We start from the raw sequence: 14626 nt of genomic DNA on the forward strand, positions 1-14626 counted from the left end.
CTGTCTTAGATACTATATTACATTTCCGTTGTCTGCAATACAGTTAATAAGATGCACTGTTTGCTAATGTATAATACGGCTAAAAACCACGAAAGACCAAGTCAGTAAACGTGTTTAGAAGATTACACATTTTAATCTCCGCCCAAGAACATCCGGATTGTAAAATCGCGATAATGTAAGCAACAGCGAGTTAAGAAAGGAAGTGAAACCGAATCAAATGTGGTAATCGTTTTTATTTGTTTTTATTAAATCAACGGTTTAAAAAAAATCCAAATTAGTTGGAAAAGATATTTCAATTTTTGAAGAATCCCATAACCCAATTACACTCTTTATTTCTAAACTTGTTTTACCACACTAGAAACATCTCTTCTGTGACAGGAAATGCCTGTTTAAAACGTAGTGCAAAGCGTGTTACTTTATGCAATTGAAATATCACATACTTATTTGCCATTTTGTTTGTGAAAAAAGTATTTTGAAATTTTACAGTAGTGGACTACAGTATATTATTGAACGTGTAATTACTACTGAATTAATCGTTATTTTATTTAATTACCAAACTGATATTTTTGAAAACACACAGAAAAAAATGTTTTTTCGGTTTTAATTATATCATGCTATTTTACCTTTGCAGATTTACAAAGCAATAATGAACGTTATTAAAAGAAACAAAGTAGACCTTATTGATTGGCTTAGTGCACAGCCTGACTACATTTTGCAGCACGCACATAGTAAAAGTATCCTAACCGACCAAGAGTACAATGAACTAAAGCATGTATCAAGACCAGTGCAAAAAGTGATTGATCTTCTTGACCTTATTATGGGCAAAACGGAGGAATTATGTAATCAATTTTTAGATATCCTCAAAATAGAAAATGTAAAAGCAACCTATCCTCAATTAAAAGAATGGGAACGCAAGGCGGAGGAACCACGATCAGGTACCTATCTTTGTGTTAAATATTAATCTGTTTCAAAATTGCACGCTGCTAATCTGATTTTTGACGGAAAAACTTCAACCTTATTTCATTTTCGCAGATCGTTTCCAATGTAAAATGAATTTCATACAATTGCATTGACTGTGATGTAACACTAATTCTAACAGATTCCATGCAATTTACGGAGATAACACAAACTGTGCATATCTTATTTGTTTTACTCTTAATAAATCAGACTTTTTTGTACCTTTGTACTCCGAAACTCATGTAACTTAATTTCCTAAAAAAATTTCTATGAATTGATGTTATAGACTTTTGTATTACTTATTTTATCTTAATTTTAAATAGAATTGTGCTATCTGATAACACATCTATAACTCATAATTGTGTCTGTGAGCATGACATGATATTCTTCTTACAGGGCAGCCAATGGAAAGCTTAAAAATAATAACAAATGTGATATAATTGCCACTGATGTTTTTTTTAATGAATGTACTCCTTTCTCTGTGCATTGAAATAAATGACACTGAAATTGTTAATTGAATATCATTTCAAATCAGCCAGAACATATGCAGAGCTAGATCAAGGACCATATTAAACACAAGTTATTACATCATCTTAACTGTAATGATGAGAATATGTTGTTTAGTTTTTTAATGTTTTTTAAATAAATAACCAATTCAATGGCAAATTTATCTTGATTGCTTGATTAGATATACTAATATTTCAATATTTTATGTCAATCTGTTCGTACAAATAACACAAAGTGAAATAATTGAACTCAATAAATATATGCCTCCTCTTCATTAATACGCTATGTGTCTTGGTGCACTCAAGATCCAGCATAATATGCATTTACACATGTACAGTAAATGCATGATACTGTAATTGAATTTAAAACTTGTCTTTACAGTGTCATTTTATCAGTCTGTGCAGGCTGAAGGAGGAAGTAATGTTATTGCCCCTTGTATTATGTCTTCTAAAATGCAAGGGACTAACATGGCTATAAACATACAAACTAAACTTCCCAGCAACTATGGCAAGAGAAATTCTCCATCTTGTAAGTACAGTTATCAACAGAAGCTTTTATGCTACAGCCAAAACCTGCACCACACCTACAATACTTAGTTTTCTCACTTCATGCTTCATGAGGTAAAGGGCAGCTAAAAGTATCTGGTATTTGGTTGTTAATGCTTTTAGAATCAAACATGAGATTTTATACATTGCAAATTTAATAGTGATAAAGTAATTCATTATTATTTTTTCAACAGGTAATAGTGCTAAACCTTACTACTCTGGAAAACATGAAGTTTACTCAACTATAGCGGCCTCTGATGGAAGTTATGTGGTAGCCCCAATTATACACGGCTCAGAGATAACTGGAATGGTGAACATGCCCATAACCATTAACCAAACAAGAACTAACAGTTGCCAGCCAATATTATCAGGTAATCAGCAATGGTTGTAGTAGTTCTCTTCTAACGACTGTATTTCTAAGACAAAAAAAAGTAAAACACTTTGTATGATATACATATTGGAAAAATAATTTCCATATACTTTTAAATAAATTATGGTAAACTCATCTAATATAAATCACTTTAAAAAGTTATAATTTGTCTTTTTCAGTTCCCTTGGGTTTTCAGAAAGGACCTGCCTTATCAATTGAAGGTCAGAAGTATTCTATTTTAGTGATCAAGACATACACAGCAATATATCACACACTTCTTTATTTATTTTTTAAATAAAGCAGATATTTGAACTACAGTATACAGCTCTCATTTCATGTAGTTGCAGTTCAGGTTTCAAATAGTAAAAATACCATGCTTTACATATTGCTATATGAGGTTCAGATTAGCCTGATCTATTGAGCTGCTGTCTTAACCTGTAGGGTAGCCACTATTTTCAAAATAATGTTTTCACTTAATTTGTTTTCTATGATGATTTTAATGAAAGTATGCAAGTATCATAAATATTGACATTGGTTTTTTTTTCTTGTTTCCAACTTAAAAGATAAAGGCAAGTTCCTAAAGACCCACCAATATGACTTAGTTCAGAAAGTTAAAAATGTGAATCCCATTACTGACCAGATAAGCAACGTCTTGCATCCTGAAACAGTTACAATTATCCGTACGCAGTGGACGCCACAAGACAAGATGAGAAAAATCCTGGAGCACACACAGAGTAAAAAGCAAGCTGAGGAGGTGTTCAAGGCACTTCTGGAACATGAACCACATGTGATGGAGGACATATTGACCACTTATGGTGAATAAGTGGAGGACTGGTTCATAAAAGTATGAAACAGATGTGTTTTCTTGAAAGTAGACTAATGACAGGTAGGTATTTACAGTAGTTACAGTGTGCTGAGCAAGTACACTCCCTTATGATTTTATGGTTTACAACATATTTGGATATATTTGACCTTCACCTAGTCCTCACCACGTCCTCACAGTGGATACATCTAACCTCATTTGATAAATAACACACCAAATTCTACCTTGTCATAATGTATAACACAAAATCAGCCAGCATTCAATATCGTGTGAAAAAGTAAGTGCACCCCATTTAGCAGCAGTAAGTTGAATTAAACATTTCCTTTAATAGTTTCTCACATCACCTGGGAGGAAGTCTGGCCCACCGCTCCTTACAAAACTGCTGCAACTCTGTGAGGTACTTACTTTGTCACCACACTGTACTTATTAATTATTGTTCTTTGGTTTACAGTTCTGTGATAATTCTATGAAATGTTTTGGTGAAATGTGAAAAGAGCTTTTGTATTTAAAGTATATTTTTAAGAAATTCTCTGTATGATTCAGATATTTACATTTTATGAACTCATTGTTACACAGTGCCTACAGACAAAATGTTCATTCTAATTTACACTTATTGCCCCAGCAGGTTGTCCCCTTTTAATTCACCTGAAGGGAACATTTGGACCTAAAAGTCAATAGTTCAGTTTCTTTTAATCATTTTGAATATCACTCACCATTTAACAGACTTCAGCTCTGGTAATATTATTTTTTTCTAAGTAAAGCTTTGTAAATGTTCATTCTTTATTTCACAAATATTAGCATATAATGTACTGAGATTAAGAAAAGCTTTTATAATATTACTTAGTTGAGTTACCATTATATTGTAATAATAATTTATATAACAAATTTATAATAATAAATCCTACAGTTTTGTTGTTTTGTTTCCTTGAATTGGATTATTCATTGAGATTCCATCCATTTTGAGAGTTGGGTCTATACCTACCACAGTCTCAATATTATCTGTGGGTCTTCTATACAATGGTCTCGTTTGTGACATTTTTCTTTTTGGATGATTGCTAGCTCTGCACTGTAAAGCACTGTCCAATCTAACAGGATTCACCCCGACAAACAACCCTTCATGTTTTTTATCAGTTATTCTCTTAACAGCAGATAACTCCACACGTTCAGCATTCAATAAATCATCTTCATGCCTTAATCCTGGAGTTCTAATAGTTGAGCTCATGATTTTATTTGCAGATACCGCGTGCCTGCTGCTATCCTCCTCACTTCTTCCAGGTTCAGAGGAATAACACTTCCTTTGATGGAAGGGTCTTAAATTTCGTTTTGGTTGCATTTTTTGTTTTGCTTGCCCTAAAAAGCCTGGTTTTGTTCCATGCCCACCAGTGGGTAAATTATTTAAATGAAGACATTGAAGGCCATTCTGAACACTATCCTGTTGAATTGTAACTGGTGGTGAAGTGCACTCATCTGCATTCCTTGGTTTATAAGGCCCCTTGCTGCCTTCTGTTTTAAGCGACAGTCCTATCCCCGGAACAAACAGTTCTTGTTGGAGTTGTCCCATCATTTGAGTCTGAAACTGTGATGGTGAGGTCACTGTAGTTTTGTCTGTACTTGTTGTTTTATTCCATGTTATGGGGTTGTAGATGACTTGACCATCTATTGGGCAGGAATTGCTTTCTTGCAGAAGCCACTTATCAGCGCAGGCTTTATGGAACTGAAGAGAAAAAAGCTGATATAATATATGTGCAACCTTAAAGTGAGGGACTTTTTCAGTGTTATACATAACTCGTACAGAAGTAATTTACAATACTGTATTTAAAAAATGGATTGATAGAAGAATACACCAATACTAGCTAAACATGCAAAGGAAATTAAACAATATGAAATAATCAAAAAAATATCTTTGGTTCACAATGCTTTTTTATGCCTTCAAGATAAAAAGCATGTACCACTCAATTATTAGAATGTTTATTAGAATCAATTCAACTCAACAGAATATAGAAGGAATGCATTTATCTTTACCTTATGATTGCAAGGCAGCTGTCTTACAAGTTGCCCCAAGCTAAAGCTCTTCAAGCAGAGTCTACACTGTTGCCCAGGCTCCAGCAGTGTGCTGCTCTGTCTCACCTTCACAGATGGCAACATTTTCACAATGTGCTCAGGGATCACTTCAGTCTGGACTGTAAAAATACTAATTGAAAAATAAAGTACTACATTATTCTGTTATAATATTTTGTTGTTTTCAAAACTTATTAAAAACGTATATAAAACTAATTTATGTAGAAGTCAAGTCATTAGAATAACCGTGACCCAACTGCAGTTAATGTCTAAAATTGTAAAAGCAATAAACATGACAAAAACCTAAAATGCAAACCTCTAAAAATGTCAGTATGATTTAAAAATAACTGTCAAAGTGACTGCAGGTAAGGGCATAAATAATGATTACTGTTTTAGTACAGTGGATATTAAAATGATTGAATTCTTAACTTGCCTTTCTTGGTTTCTCCGAAGTACAGGCTGGTCATAAAAATGTTCCACTGCTTGCCACTTTTGGGTTCTTCTCTAGAAAATACAATTAAAATCACAAGCAATGATGAAACTCCTTGGGGGTTATTCATGAAATCTATAATTTGCTTTAAAATAGCAGCAGAAGCAGTTACTTCCTTGATGCATCTCTTCCCATTTCATAAACAGGCATGTAGTTATATTATTAGTGTGATCGAAAAGCCATTTTTGCACTTGACAAAAGTGCTTCTGAAAGGAATTGATTACTATATGTAGAAATGATTTTTACAGGGATGGAAAGACTTGAGTGGCCAAACGTACTGCTGTTATATTCTATTTTGGTGTGATTGATGTCATGTCAGACATTCTTTTTGTTAAGGTTAATTTAATTAATAAACATTGTGACAGTGGAACACACCTCCCACTTCCACACCTGACGCTAATCAGGGCTCGCTTAAAGATCCCCACGCGGCCACAGACGGCGTTCGTGGCAGAACCGAATGTGTTCCCCTCATCAGTGGCACAAACTAATTTCTCCGATCAGAGAAAGATTTCTCTCCTGTACCAGAGAACCGAAACCTCTGCAGACGAATACACACCGGCACGCCGCACGGAAGACAATATGCGCTCTGCCGGTGCTCGGACAGCTTCCTAACACAATCGACACCATCACAACATGTTGCGCTACAGAAGTACTGTAGTGGAATCTCGTAAGTATTTTCAGTTCTGATGGTGAAGTATATTTCAAATAGTGATAAATAATATTAAGGTCCTTTTCAGAAGAAAAGGAATTGATGTCTTTTAATTTCTTGGCCTCTACCCTGAGAAGTGGTGGTTTCTCTATGTGGTAGCATAAGCACAAGACAAATGCTTCAGTTCAAAAGGGGGGGAAAAAAAACATTTAAATCTTTTGAGGAGCTGAATTAGGGAAACAAACCTCTAATTATACAAGTTTCAAAACCTTGTATACAGTAATTGTTGATGAATTACCTCTAATTCCTATACTATAGTATAATTACAAAAATCTTCAGAATTATACAGTATTTTTGGATAAACCTATTGTTGGAGTATCGATTTCACTTTGCTTTCAGCCTTTGTTTACAAGTGTCTGTTGTCTTACTGATGTAATGATCACTAATTATCATAGTGGTTGGTTTTGAAATATGCTCTAGAATTGAAACTTTCTAAATGTTTTTTTTTAAACCTGGTAAGTCAATTAAAAACATTCTCATTTATCAATTGAATGACAACCTGGAGAGTAATGATACAGGAGGATAGTTACTGGAGTAATTGTGAGCAAGTATCTTGCTAAAGTGTACAACAGCATCTCGCCTGCAACCTTTCAGTCCAGCACTCTAGCCAGTTCTCCACTCTGCTGTTCCAAACTTAAAAATCGTGCCTTTTTTTCTTTCATCATAAGTCAAAGCCTACCCCAGCAAGCAAAGGGCTCATTTCAGAGAGGATACCAGTCGTGAGCAGGGCACAACTCTTCTATGTTCATTCAGTGAACAAGCATATTTATGGAACTTGAATATGAAAATCATGTTCAGATGGCCAGTTGCACACCACTTCAGCACTGATCATGCCAAGTGTTTCCCTCCTTTACATGCGTTTTTCACAAACTCCTTTCTGTCATGTCAGTTTGATTCCCACAAGTCATTAGCACAACTACATTGGCAGACTCTTACACTTTTTACATACTAACTTCTATTGGTTGTTTGACACTTGCTGGGTAATGTTTTTCACTTTTCTCATACCAGTATGAGATGATTGGTCATTATGGTAACTTAATGGGACAATATAGCCATACCATCTAGTTTTATGAATTACCTTAATTGTCTCTGACATTTACCATCACAGATTAAATTAATGGTATCTTCTATCTTATTCAGTGCTCTGAATAGTTTTTGTAATTCAGTAATTTCTAAAGTGCAATAAATGTTTTTTCACATGGTATACTATGTATAAAATATTTCATATACATTTTATATTTTGCAATATATTTATAAGTGAATTATGTATTCACAAAAGTGTTCAATAAACTAGTAGATGCCCAATTGTCAACTAAATGTATTTATTTAAACATTTTTTTAGGCTTAATACAGTAAATAAGACAACAGCACTTATGTCTTCTCAGACACGGTGATAACTGAGGTAAATATTTACTGTACATGTAATGAAAGTTAGTCTACAAATCAAATGTTAAAGTATTCAGAAGTCTCTTCTACAACAAAACTGTTGTCTTAATGACATTGTCAAAAAGAACTAGAACAGCATTTTTTGTACAGTCACTGTGTGATTGTTTCTTTGTTAAAATATGGTCAGTGCCCAAATGTATATGTATATAAACAAAAATCAGTTCATAGTATTGGGGGGGGGGGGGAACAAATGCAAATGATACTTACCAAACGAAAAGCGAAGCTGTGTTGAGGATGATACTTCTTCTGGAAACATTCCTCACACAGGTGGTAATTGCTGCAGACCATGCATCTACATGGCCAAAAATAATCTTTGACTCTGCTATTGCAAGCTTGGTTAGCAGAATCAGCATTCAAATTGTTGCATTGTGAGTGAAAACCCAATTAATTTCATTAATGAAACAGTACTGAAATGTGCCAGTTGTCTGTGATTGAGGTGAAATAGAGGATATATTGGTCATTATGGAATGTTTGGAAACATGATGTAGTCCCAAGCTTGCTTAACTCTTCTCTCATATAGAGGTGTTTTAAATCGATCACCTTGAACCAGATTGTATTAAAATTCCAAAATAAAAGTTAAACATACCCATATACATTGTACAGATACAAAAAGCTACTTTCTAACCTTTTCATCCAATTCAGGGTTATGGAGGAGCTAGAGCACCTAATGGCAAGCAATGGATGCAAGGTGGGATACACCCTGGACAGGATACCAGTTCATCACAGGGCACACTCAGACATGCATTCACTCACACCAGGGTTGGTTTTTTTTTTTTCTCCCCCCATAAGCTAGAGTACCCGGAGAAAACCCACACCAACACTGGAAGAACAAAAGCTCTACACTGATCGCAATGTGGAAATTGGATGGAGCCAGAGCCCTAGTGCTGTGAGGTAAGGAATGCTAACCACGGCATCACTGTGCTACTCCTATAAAATTAATTTATGGGATTAATTATAATATTAATGAATTTGTTTCCATATCTAAAACACAAAGACTCGTGCCATTTTCTGAACTAGGGGAAATGGGTAGAAAATAGAAACTGGATGATTAAAAATAGCAAGCAGCCATATCGCCCTGTAACTCGCAACTGGCAACCCACTGAAGCTAATCGGGTGTGAGCCTGGTCAGTACCTGGATGGGAGAACTCCTGGGGGAAAAACCGAGGTTGCTGCTGGAAGAGGTGTTAGTGGGGCCAGCAGGGGGTGCTCAGCTTGTGGTCTGTGTGGGTCATAATGCCACAGTATAGTGACAGGGACACTATACTGTAAAAAGATGCGGTCCTTCGGAAGAGACATAAAACTGAGGTCCTGACTCTCTGTGGTCATTAAAAATCCAAGGGTGTTTCTCAAAGAGTAGGGGTGTAACAAATTTTCCATTGGCCCTTATCATAGCCTCCTAATAATCCCCATCAATGAATTGGCTTCATCACTCTGTTCTCCTCTCTGCCGATAGCTTCTGCTGCACTATGGCTGTCATCACATCACCCAGGTGGATCCTACACATTGGTGGTGGGGGTGAGTCCCCATTACCTGTAAAGTGCTTTAAGTGGAGTGTCCAGAAAAGTGCTATATAAGTGTAAGGAGTTTTTACTTGTTATATTTATTAACAATAATATAAGTGAACACCTAAACTTTTGTAGTTTTTTTTCCCATTTATAATCCTGTACTACCCCCTTGTGGCAATTTAATCAAAGAAACCTATTTGTTCTTATACCCTATTGTAATAATTCCTTACACCTATCACTTCTGTCAAATAATCCCTGAAGCTTCACTCTTCAGTTAAGTTATGTCTAAATAATGCATGGTAGCCACTTTCCTGCCACTAGTTAAAGAATCTACAAAATGGCTTCTTTTTCTTGGTGCACCGAACATTTCTTGATAATTTATCAATACTCTGTTGTAATATTAGGGTGTTTAAAGAATCAAGACAAATATCTAATGATTCATAAATCAGTGTCTGTATGCTAACATGGGGAAAATTAAAAAATGTTGGGGGATCATAATTGCAAAATCAGTACTTTTGTTTGTAAAAGGTAGTTGCATTTCAAGGAAGATCTCACTTTGTCAAACAATGACTATTTGAATGAAAATTCTTTACAAATATTCAAAAGAAATGAAGACCTACTTGAAACACTTGCCGCTAATGGGGTAGATGTTGCAGCTGTTGCAGGGGATTCCTAGATGTCTATCCAGCCGTTCCTTCTCTGCTGCAGTTATGAGTTTAGCAGCATTTTTAACTTGCTGTAGCAGAGACTTCATGGGCGCAAAATCCTCTCTGCAGAGAGGGCACTTTACCATAGTGTCTGTCTCAGATCTGGCTTGGTGATCTGCCCAGATTTTCATGCAGGAAATGTGAACGCTATTGCCACACCCATACCTGAAGGAAAAGGCAAACTTTCTTAACTGGTTAAGAATACCAGACTGAGCAAGAAATTAAACCATCATACTTAAATATTAGAAGGAAATAAAAACTAATGCTAAATGAAATGGGAAAGCATAATGTGCCACCAAAGGGGAATAAATTATGAATCTAGTTTGTAATTCCATGTGTACATGTAACACAGCTTCAGTCATTTATAGTGACGTACTCAAAGTAAACGATAGAACATAGTGGGACAGCTGTTGAGACGCAAGTCAGAAAGATTTAAAGGGGAAATGTAAAGCTGTTTTTATTTTTTGGGGTTGGAATGAATCGGCTTTTGAAAATGAAATTCAAATCAAATGCATTTCGAATCAAAATGAATGTAAGCTGTACACTGTAATATGTAAAACCCCCCAATTTACATCACAAAATAAAAAGCTCCACATAACTTCTGGTGAGGTGAAGCAGTTCTATTACATTGTAAACAAGCAGGATTGTGAATACATCTCTTCCAATCCAGTAGAAGTACTGGATTGCTCTTGATTTTGAGATGGTTTTGCCGACAAATACAACTTGTTCTTAACTCGGTATTAAGAACGCATTGGAACATTTCTACGGTGAAATGGCTGCTTCACAACCTGAACAGTACTTATTTGCTCGTACATCACATTACATTAGTACATTAGTCATTACAGCTGCAGGAAGAACTCTAGACTGCATGGCAACTGTACAGTACTCTTACAAAGTTCCAAATTGTTTAATTTGGAATTTGTAAAATTGTCATACCATCAATTAACTTATTTTCTTACAGAGATTTAATAACCTGTTTGAGAAATTGTGACTACAGTTCCTCTTTAAGATGTAAAACAAAAACAAATGGATTTGCATGCAAGGTGGTAAATAATGCTCTTCATGATAGAAAAGGCCATTAACATGTTCTTTTAATAAAGTTTTCTGTTTAGCAGTCATAGCTGATAGTTTTCTCACCTGCAGTAAGACACAGGAAGCCTTTTCTTTAACAGTTCTTCCTGGCAAATGGGACAGACGTCTTCAGTGGCAATCTCCTTCTGTCTTGCACAGCCATCTTCCTCAGCTGTGCTTTGCTTCTGCTCTGATGAATGCTCTTTTGGCTGAGGAGTCTGTACGCTGTGCTCTCCCTGAAGTATTTGTGCTATTGTTCTTTCTACCAGGCCCAGTTGGAAACTGTCTGCCAAAAAAAAAAAGAGAAATCAATACTTACCACATGTCTTGCTTTCCACAGTCCTTTTTATTGGGCATTTTCACACTGGAGCTTTTGTTAAGACTCATTTCAGGTAATTTGGGGAACAATGTGAACATCCAAAGTGATTGCCAGACCAAATGGACTGAACCAAACTGTGACCACTGGGAGAACTGAAAACAGTATAATAGGAGATGAGCTCACATGATTAATGAAGGTGAACACAAGTGAACCACTTCTTGTTTGTCAACCCTGAAGTGAATCGAGGAAAATAAAGTGTAGTCCACTTCCAAATGAATTCAACATAATAAATTAAAATGAACACTGCTAGCATATTGATGCATTGTTTCAAAAAGCAATTAATCATGAATATGGTCAAAATTACAGGAACTAAACCCATAGAAATATGTAACTCGTATTTCAAAAGCAAAATAAAATTCCAGTAATGATTTCATTCCAGTAGGAATGAAAATAATTTGAAAATATTTAAAATGATGATTACCATAAAAATAGGACCAGCAGGGACAGTTAATTTATTTCATTTTAATATTGAAATGTATTAATGGGTTAAAGGACTCTTACATTAAGTAAATTAATGTAATAACATATAGAACAGCTAGGCAATTCTAAAAATTTCAGATGCTTTTAAAAGGATACAATATTTTTTGTTTTATAGTAATTATTTCGGGGGGGGGGGGGAACTAAAAAGACTGTACAATTAAAATATAACTTGTTTACATTGTTCTGAAAATAGACAAAATTGGAAACCTAATTTTCTGCATTGTCTTGTCAATAACAAAAAACTTACATTCATGAACTCGAGGTAGTCTGAATTTTCTCAATAAAACCCTTGAAAAAATATTAGAAAAAATGATCAGGTATATTGTCTGTAAACTATAAATTAAAAACAGTAAAAAGTTGATGAGAAATGGAAATGTCTAGACCTATATAAATATCTAGGTCTATTTCTTCTACCCATATTACTGTTAACTGTACACTGTATGCAAATATATGTAGTTATATTGTTGTTACAATATACTGTATCAACTACATACAGCAATATACAATGTTGAAAGGCATTCTGTCTCCTGGTATCGCTGAAACCTGCCCTATTTTACATTGTTTAAATGGAACTTAGGACTGCTGAATGTGTCATTTTCTTTTTGTAAGTACAGTAGCTGTTTGACCATAATGTAGATACTGTAGGATTCTGAGAGAGAAACTCAATGGATGAAGGGTTTTGTGAGAAGGGAAATATTATTTTTCTATATGCATTGTGTTTGGCTCTATTTGGAAAATAACAAAATAATTTGTTCACAACAAAGAAATAGTGAAACACAAGTAAAAAAAAAAAATCAAGAAATTGCTTCAAACAGTAAAGACTATGTGCTCTTACCAGCAGATATGTTTGCAAAGGTCTTTTTCTTTCAGAAATGCGGAGCAGGTACACTTATGAGGGTCTCCCAAACATACCTTTGAAAGAAGATTTTACAGATCTTTACACAATACTAAGATATTGCAAAAATGTCTAAATTTGTATTTGCATGTAAGGTTTAATTTTCCTGAAAAGCTAAGATGCTTGAAAATGAGGTTCTAAGATAATTTTCATTTCAATGTGCTACTATTTTAAGTGAGGAAAGGGGAGTTAGGTTATTAGGTAGGAAGTAGGTTATTCAATCTGTAATTATCAGAAATATCTTTAAGGACAGATAGTCATATTGGGTTTTATTTAACAGGGGTGCCCAATCCTGGCCCATTACAGTTGGTGTATCTACAGGTTTTCTACTGTAGTTGTCTTCAAAGCATCAGCACAAGAAGAGCTGGGAAAAGTTTTTAAGCTGTTATTATGCCAATAAAAAATACATTTTTTTTCTTAGGTCATTAAAGCTGAGTCATTCAGAGCTTAGCTGCATTGAAATCCAAAAGACACTACTCTATCTCTCTCCAGGTTGCACTGCCTTAAATTAAGGCTTTCTAGCACACTGTTAATAGAAAAGTCAAATTTACAAAAAATAAGCAACTAAAACTTTTTCTCACATACAACAAATGTAAAAATAAAACATTTTTTTCAACAAGACCAATTAATAGGCACATGAATGATTATAAAAAGTGTTCTAGGCTGTGGTTTAGAGCAACATTTAAAAATGTTTTTGAGTTTGCACACTTGACTTAGTGTTTTGTGCCAGTAATACTTGCTTTTATCATTTTGCAAATCTCACTCGTTAACTAACTCATAGCTTATCTAAAAATATGGCTTAGGGTATGCACTAGTTTCACAATGAATTGTTTTCTGTGTAGTTTAAAGTATGCTTCAGCTGACTGAATACCTGTCCTGTTTAATTTACCCCAAAGGCAAAAGGAAATGAAGGGAGTAACAGTTTTGTTTAATGTTTAGCGGAGGAAACCTCTATTTCAGTATTTATCAGCTTGTAACTAAACACTCTGAATCGAGTACAAATACAAGTAATTATGAAAGCTTTTTCATATAGTTTTGTACTTTACTTTAAAATTCTTTGTTTCCCCTTCCTCTTTCAAAAGAAATCCAGTAGGCCCAAACTCTCGAAGAATAAATATTGTTGTATTTAAAGCCTGGTCTTGATGCCAGCTAACCAAATCATTCACACTCTTTCTCCAAGTGCTGTTTCGGAACATAATGAGAGGTGTGCCTCTGTCCCTAGCAAAAAAAGAACAAAATACAGTGAATAGGTATAGGTTTTCAACGGATATCGTATTTTGTCAAACAACATAATAATCAAACGCATTAGCAAACAGGTTTCTTTATAACATTACTTTATTTTTTTCCCCTATAAACGCAAGTCTTCATTAACTTTCTTAAGAAGTTTCTAAATTAATTTTTAAGAAGGAAATTAAACTTTGCGTCAAGAACAGTGTTACTTGTATACCGCCTTTCATTGGCGTGCCGTAGACGATTCTAAATCATTAGTTCGATGGATAATACAGTAAAAAATGACCTAGTTTCCAGAACATTAAGGGTCAGGAAGCGAACTTACCTTTCGTTACCTTTCCTGCTTGCGATGATTAAATTTGAAAATAAACTTGAATCGCAGTTAACATCTTGTGCAAAGAAAATAAAATAAGAAAGGACAGGCTCTATTGATGGTAACTTTGTTACTTACATA

The 14626-nt window shown here is 34.7% G+C and overlaps 2 protein-coding genes across 4 annotated transcripts; one reads left to right on the forward strand and one right to left on the reverse strand.

Annotated features, from left to right (window-relative positions):
• The first annotated feature begins 145 nt into the window (after positions 1–145).
• Positions 146–4132, forward strand: LOC148821907 (uncharacterized). 3 transcript variants are annotated; one of them, XM_088930647.1, is made up of 6 exons: positions 146–222; positions 632–935; positions 1846–1992; positions 2204–2380; positions 2559–2600; positions 2943–4132. In XM_088930647.1, exons 2-6 carry the CDS (start codon positions 647–649, stop codon positions 3200–3202), a joined length of 915 nt encoding a protein of 304 aa, XP_088786773.1. In that variant the 5' UTR covers positions 146–222; positions 632–646; the 3' UTR covers positions 3203–4132. The 3 variants fall into 3 exon arrangements, with proteins under 3 accessions (XP_088786773.1, XP_088786776.1, XP_088786775.1); XM_088930650.1 differs by lacking the exon at positions 1846–1992; XM_088930649.1 differs by lacking the exon at positions 1846–1992 and having other exon boundaries at positions 162–935.
• Positions 4104–14138, reverse strand: zswim2 (zinc finger, SWIM-type containing 2). The gene is made up of 9 exons (XM_088930646.1): positions 13989–14138; positions 12883–12959; positions 12295–12335; positions 11255–11474; positions 10031–10282; positions 8113–8197; positions 5694–5764; positions 5225–5393; positions 4104–4916 (listed from the first exon to the last, which is right to left on the reverse strand). The coding sequence occupies exons 1-9, from the start codon at positions 14136–14138 to the stop codon at positions 4104–4106; spliced, it is 1878 nt and encodes a 625-aa protein (XP_088786772.1).
• Positions 14139–14626: the final 488 nt, after the last annotated feature.

This window comes from Atractosteus spatula, chromosome 13, assembly GCF_055471065.1.
Source record: "Atractosteus spatula isolate fAtrSpa1 chromosome 13, fAtrSpa1.hap1, whole genome shotgun sequence".
Lineage (NCBI taxonomy): Eukaryota > Metazoa > Chordata > Actinopteri > Semionotiformes > Lepisosteidae > Atractosteus > Atractosteus spatula.

Bases quoted from the DNA above. Each gene is read 5' to 3' on its own strand.
- LOC148821907 (XM_088930647.1), top strand. From the start codon at position 647: ATGAACGTTATTAAAAGAAACAAAGTAGACCTTATTGATTGGCTTAGT. The intron at 936-1,845 runs GTACCTATCTTT...TTGTCTTTACAG, and splicing joins GGCGGAGGAACCACGATCAG to TGTCATTTTATCAGTCTGTG. The intron at 1,993-2,203 runs GTAAGTACAGTT...TTTTTTCAACAG, and splicing joins CAAGAGAAATTCTCCATCTT to GTAATAGTGCTAAACCTTAC.
- zswim2 (XM_088930646.1), bottom strand. From the start codon at position 14,138: ATGTTCCGAAACAGCACTTGGAGAAAGAGTGTGAATGATTTGGTTAGC. The intron at 5,765-8,112 runs GTAAGTATCATT...TGTATTTTCTAG, and splicing joins ACAGCTTCGCTTTTCGTTTG to AGAAGAACCCAAAAGTGGCA. The intron at 4,917-5,224 runs GTAAAGATAAAT...TTTTCTCTTCAG, and splicing joins AGCTGCCTTGCAATCATAAG to TTCCATAAAGCCTGCGCTGA.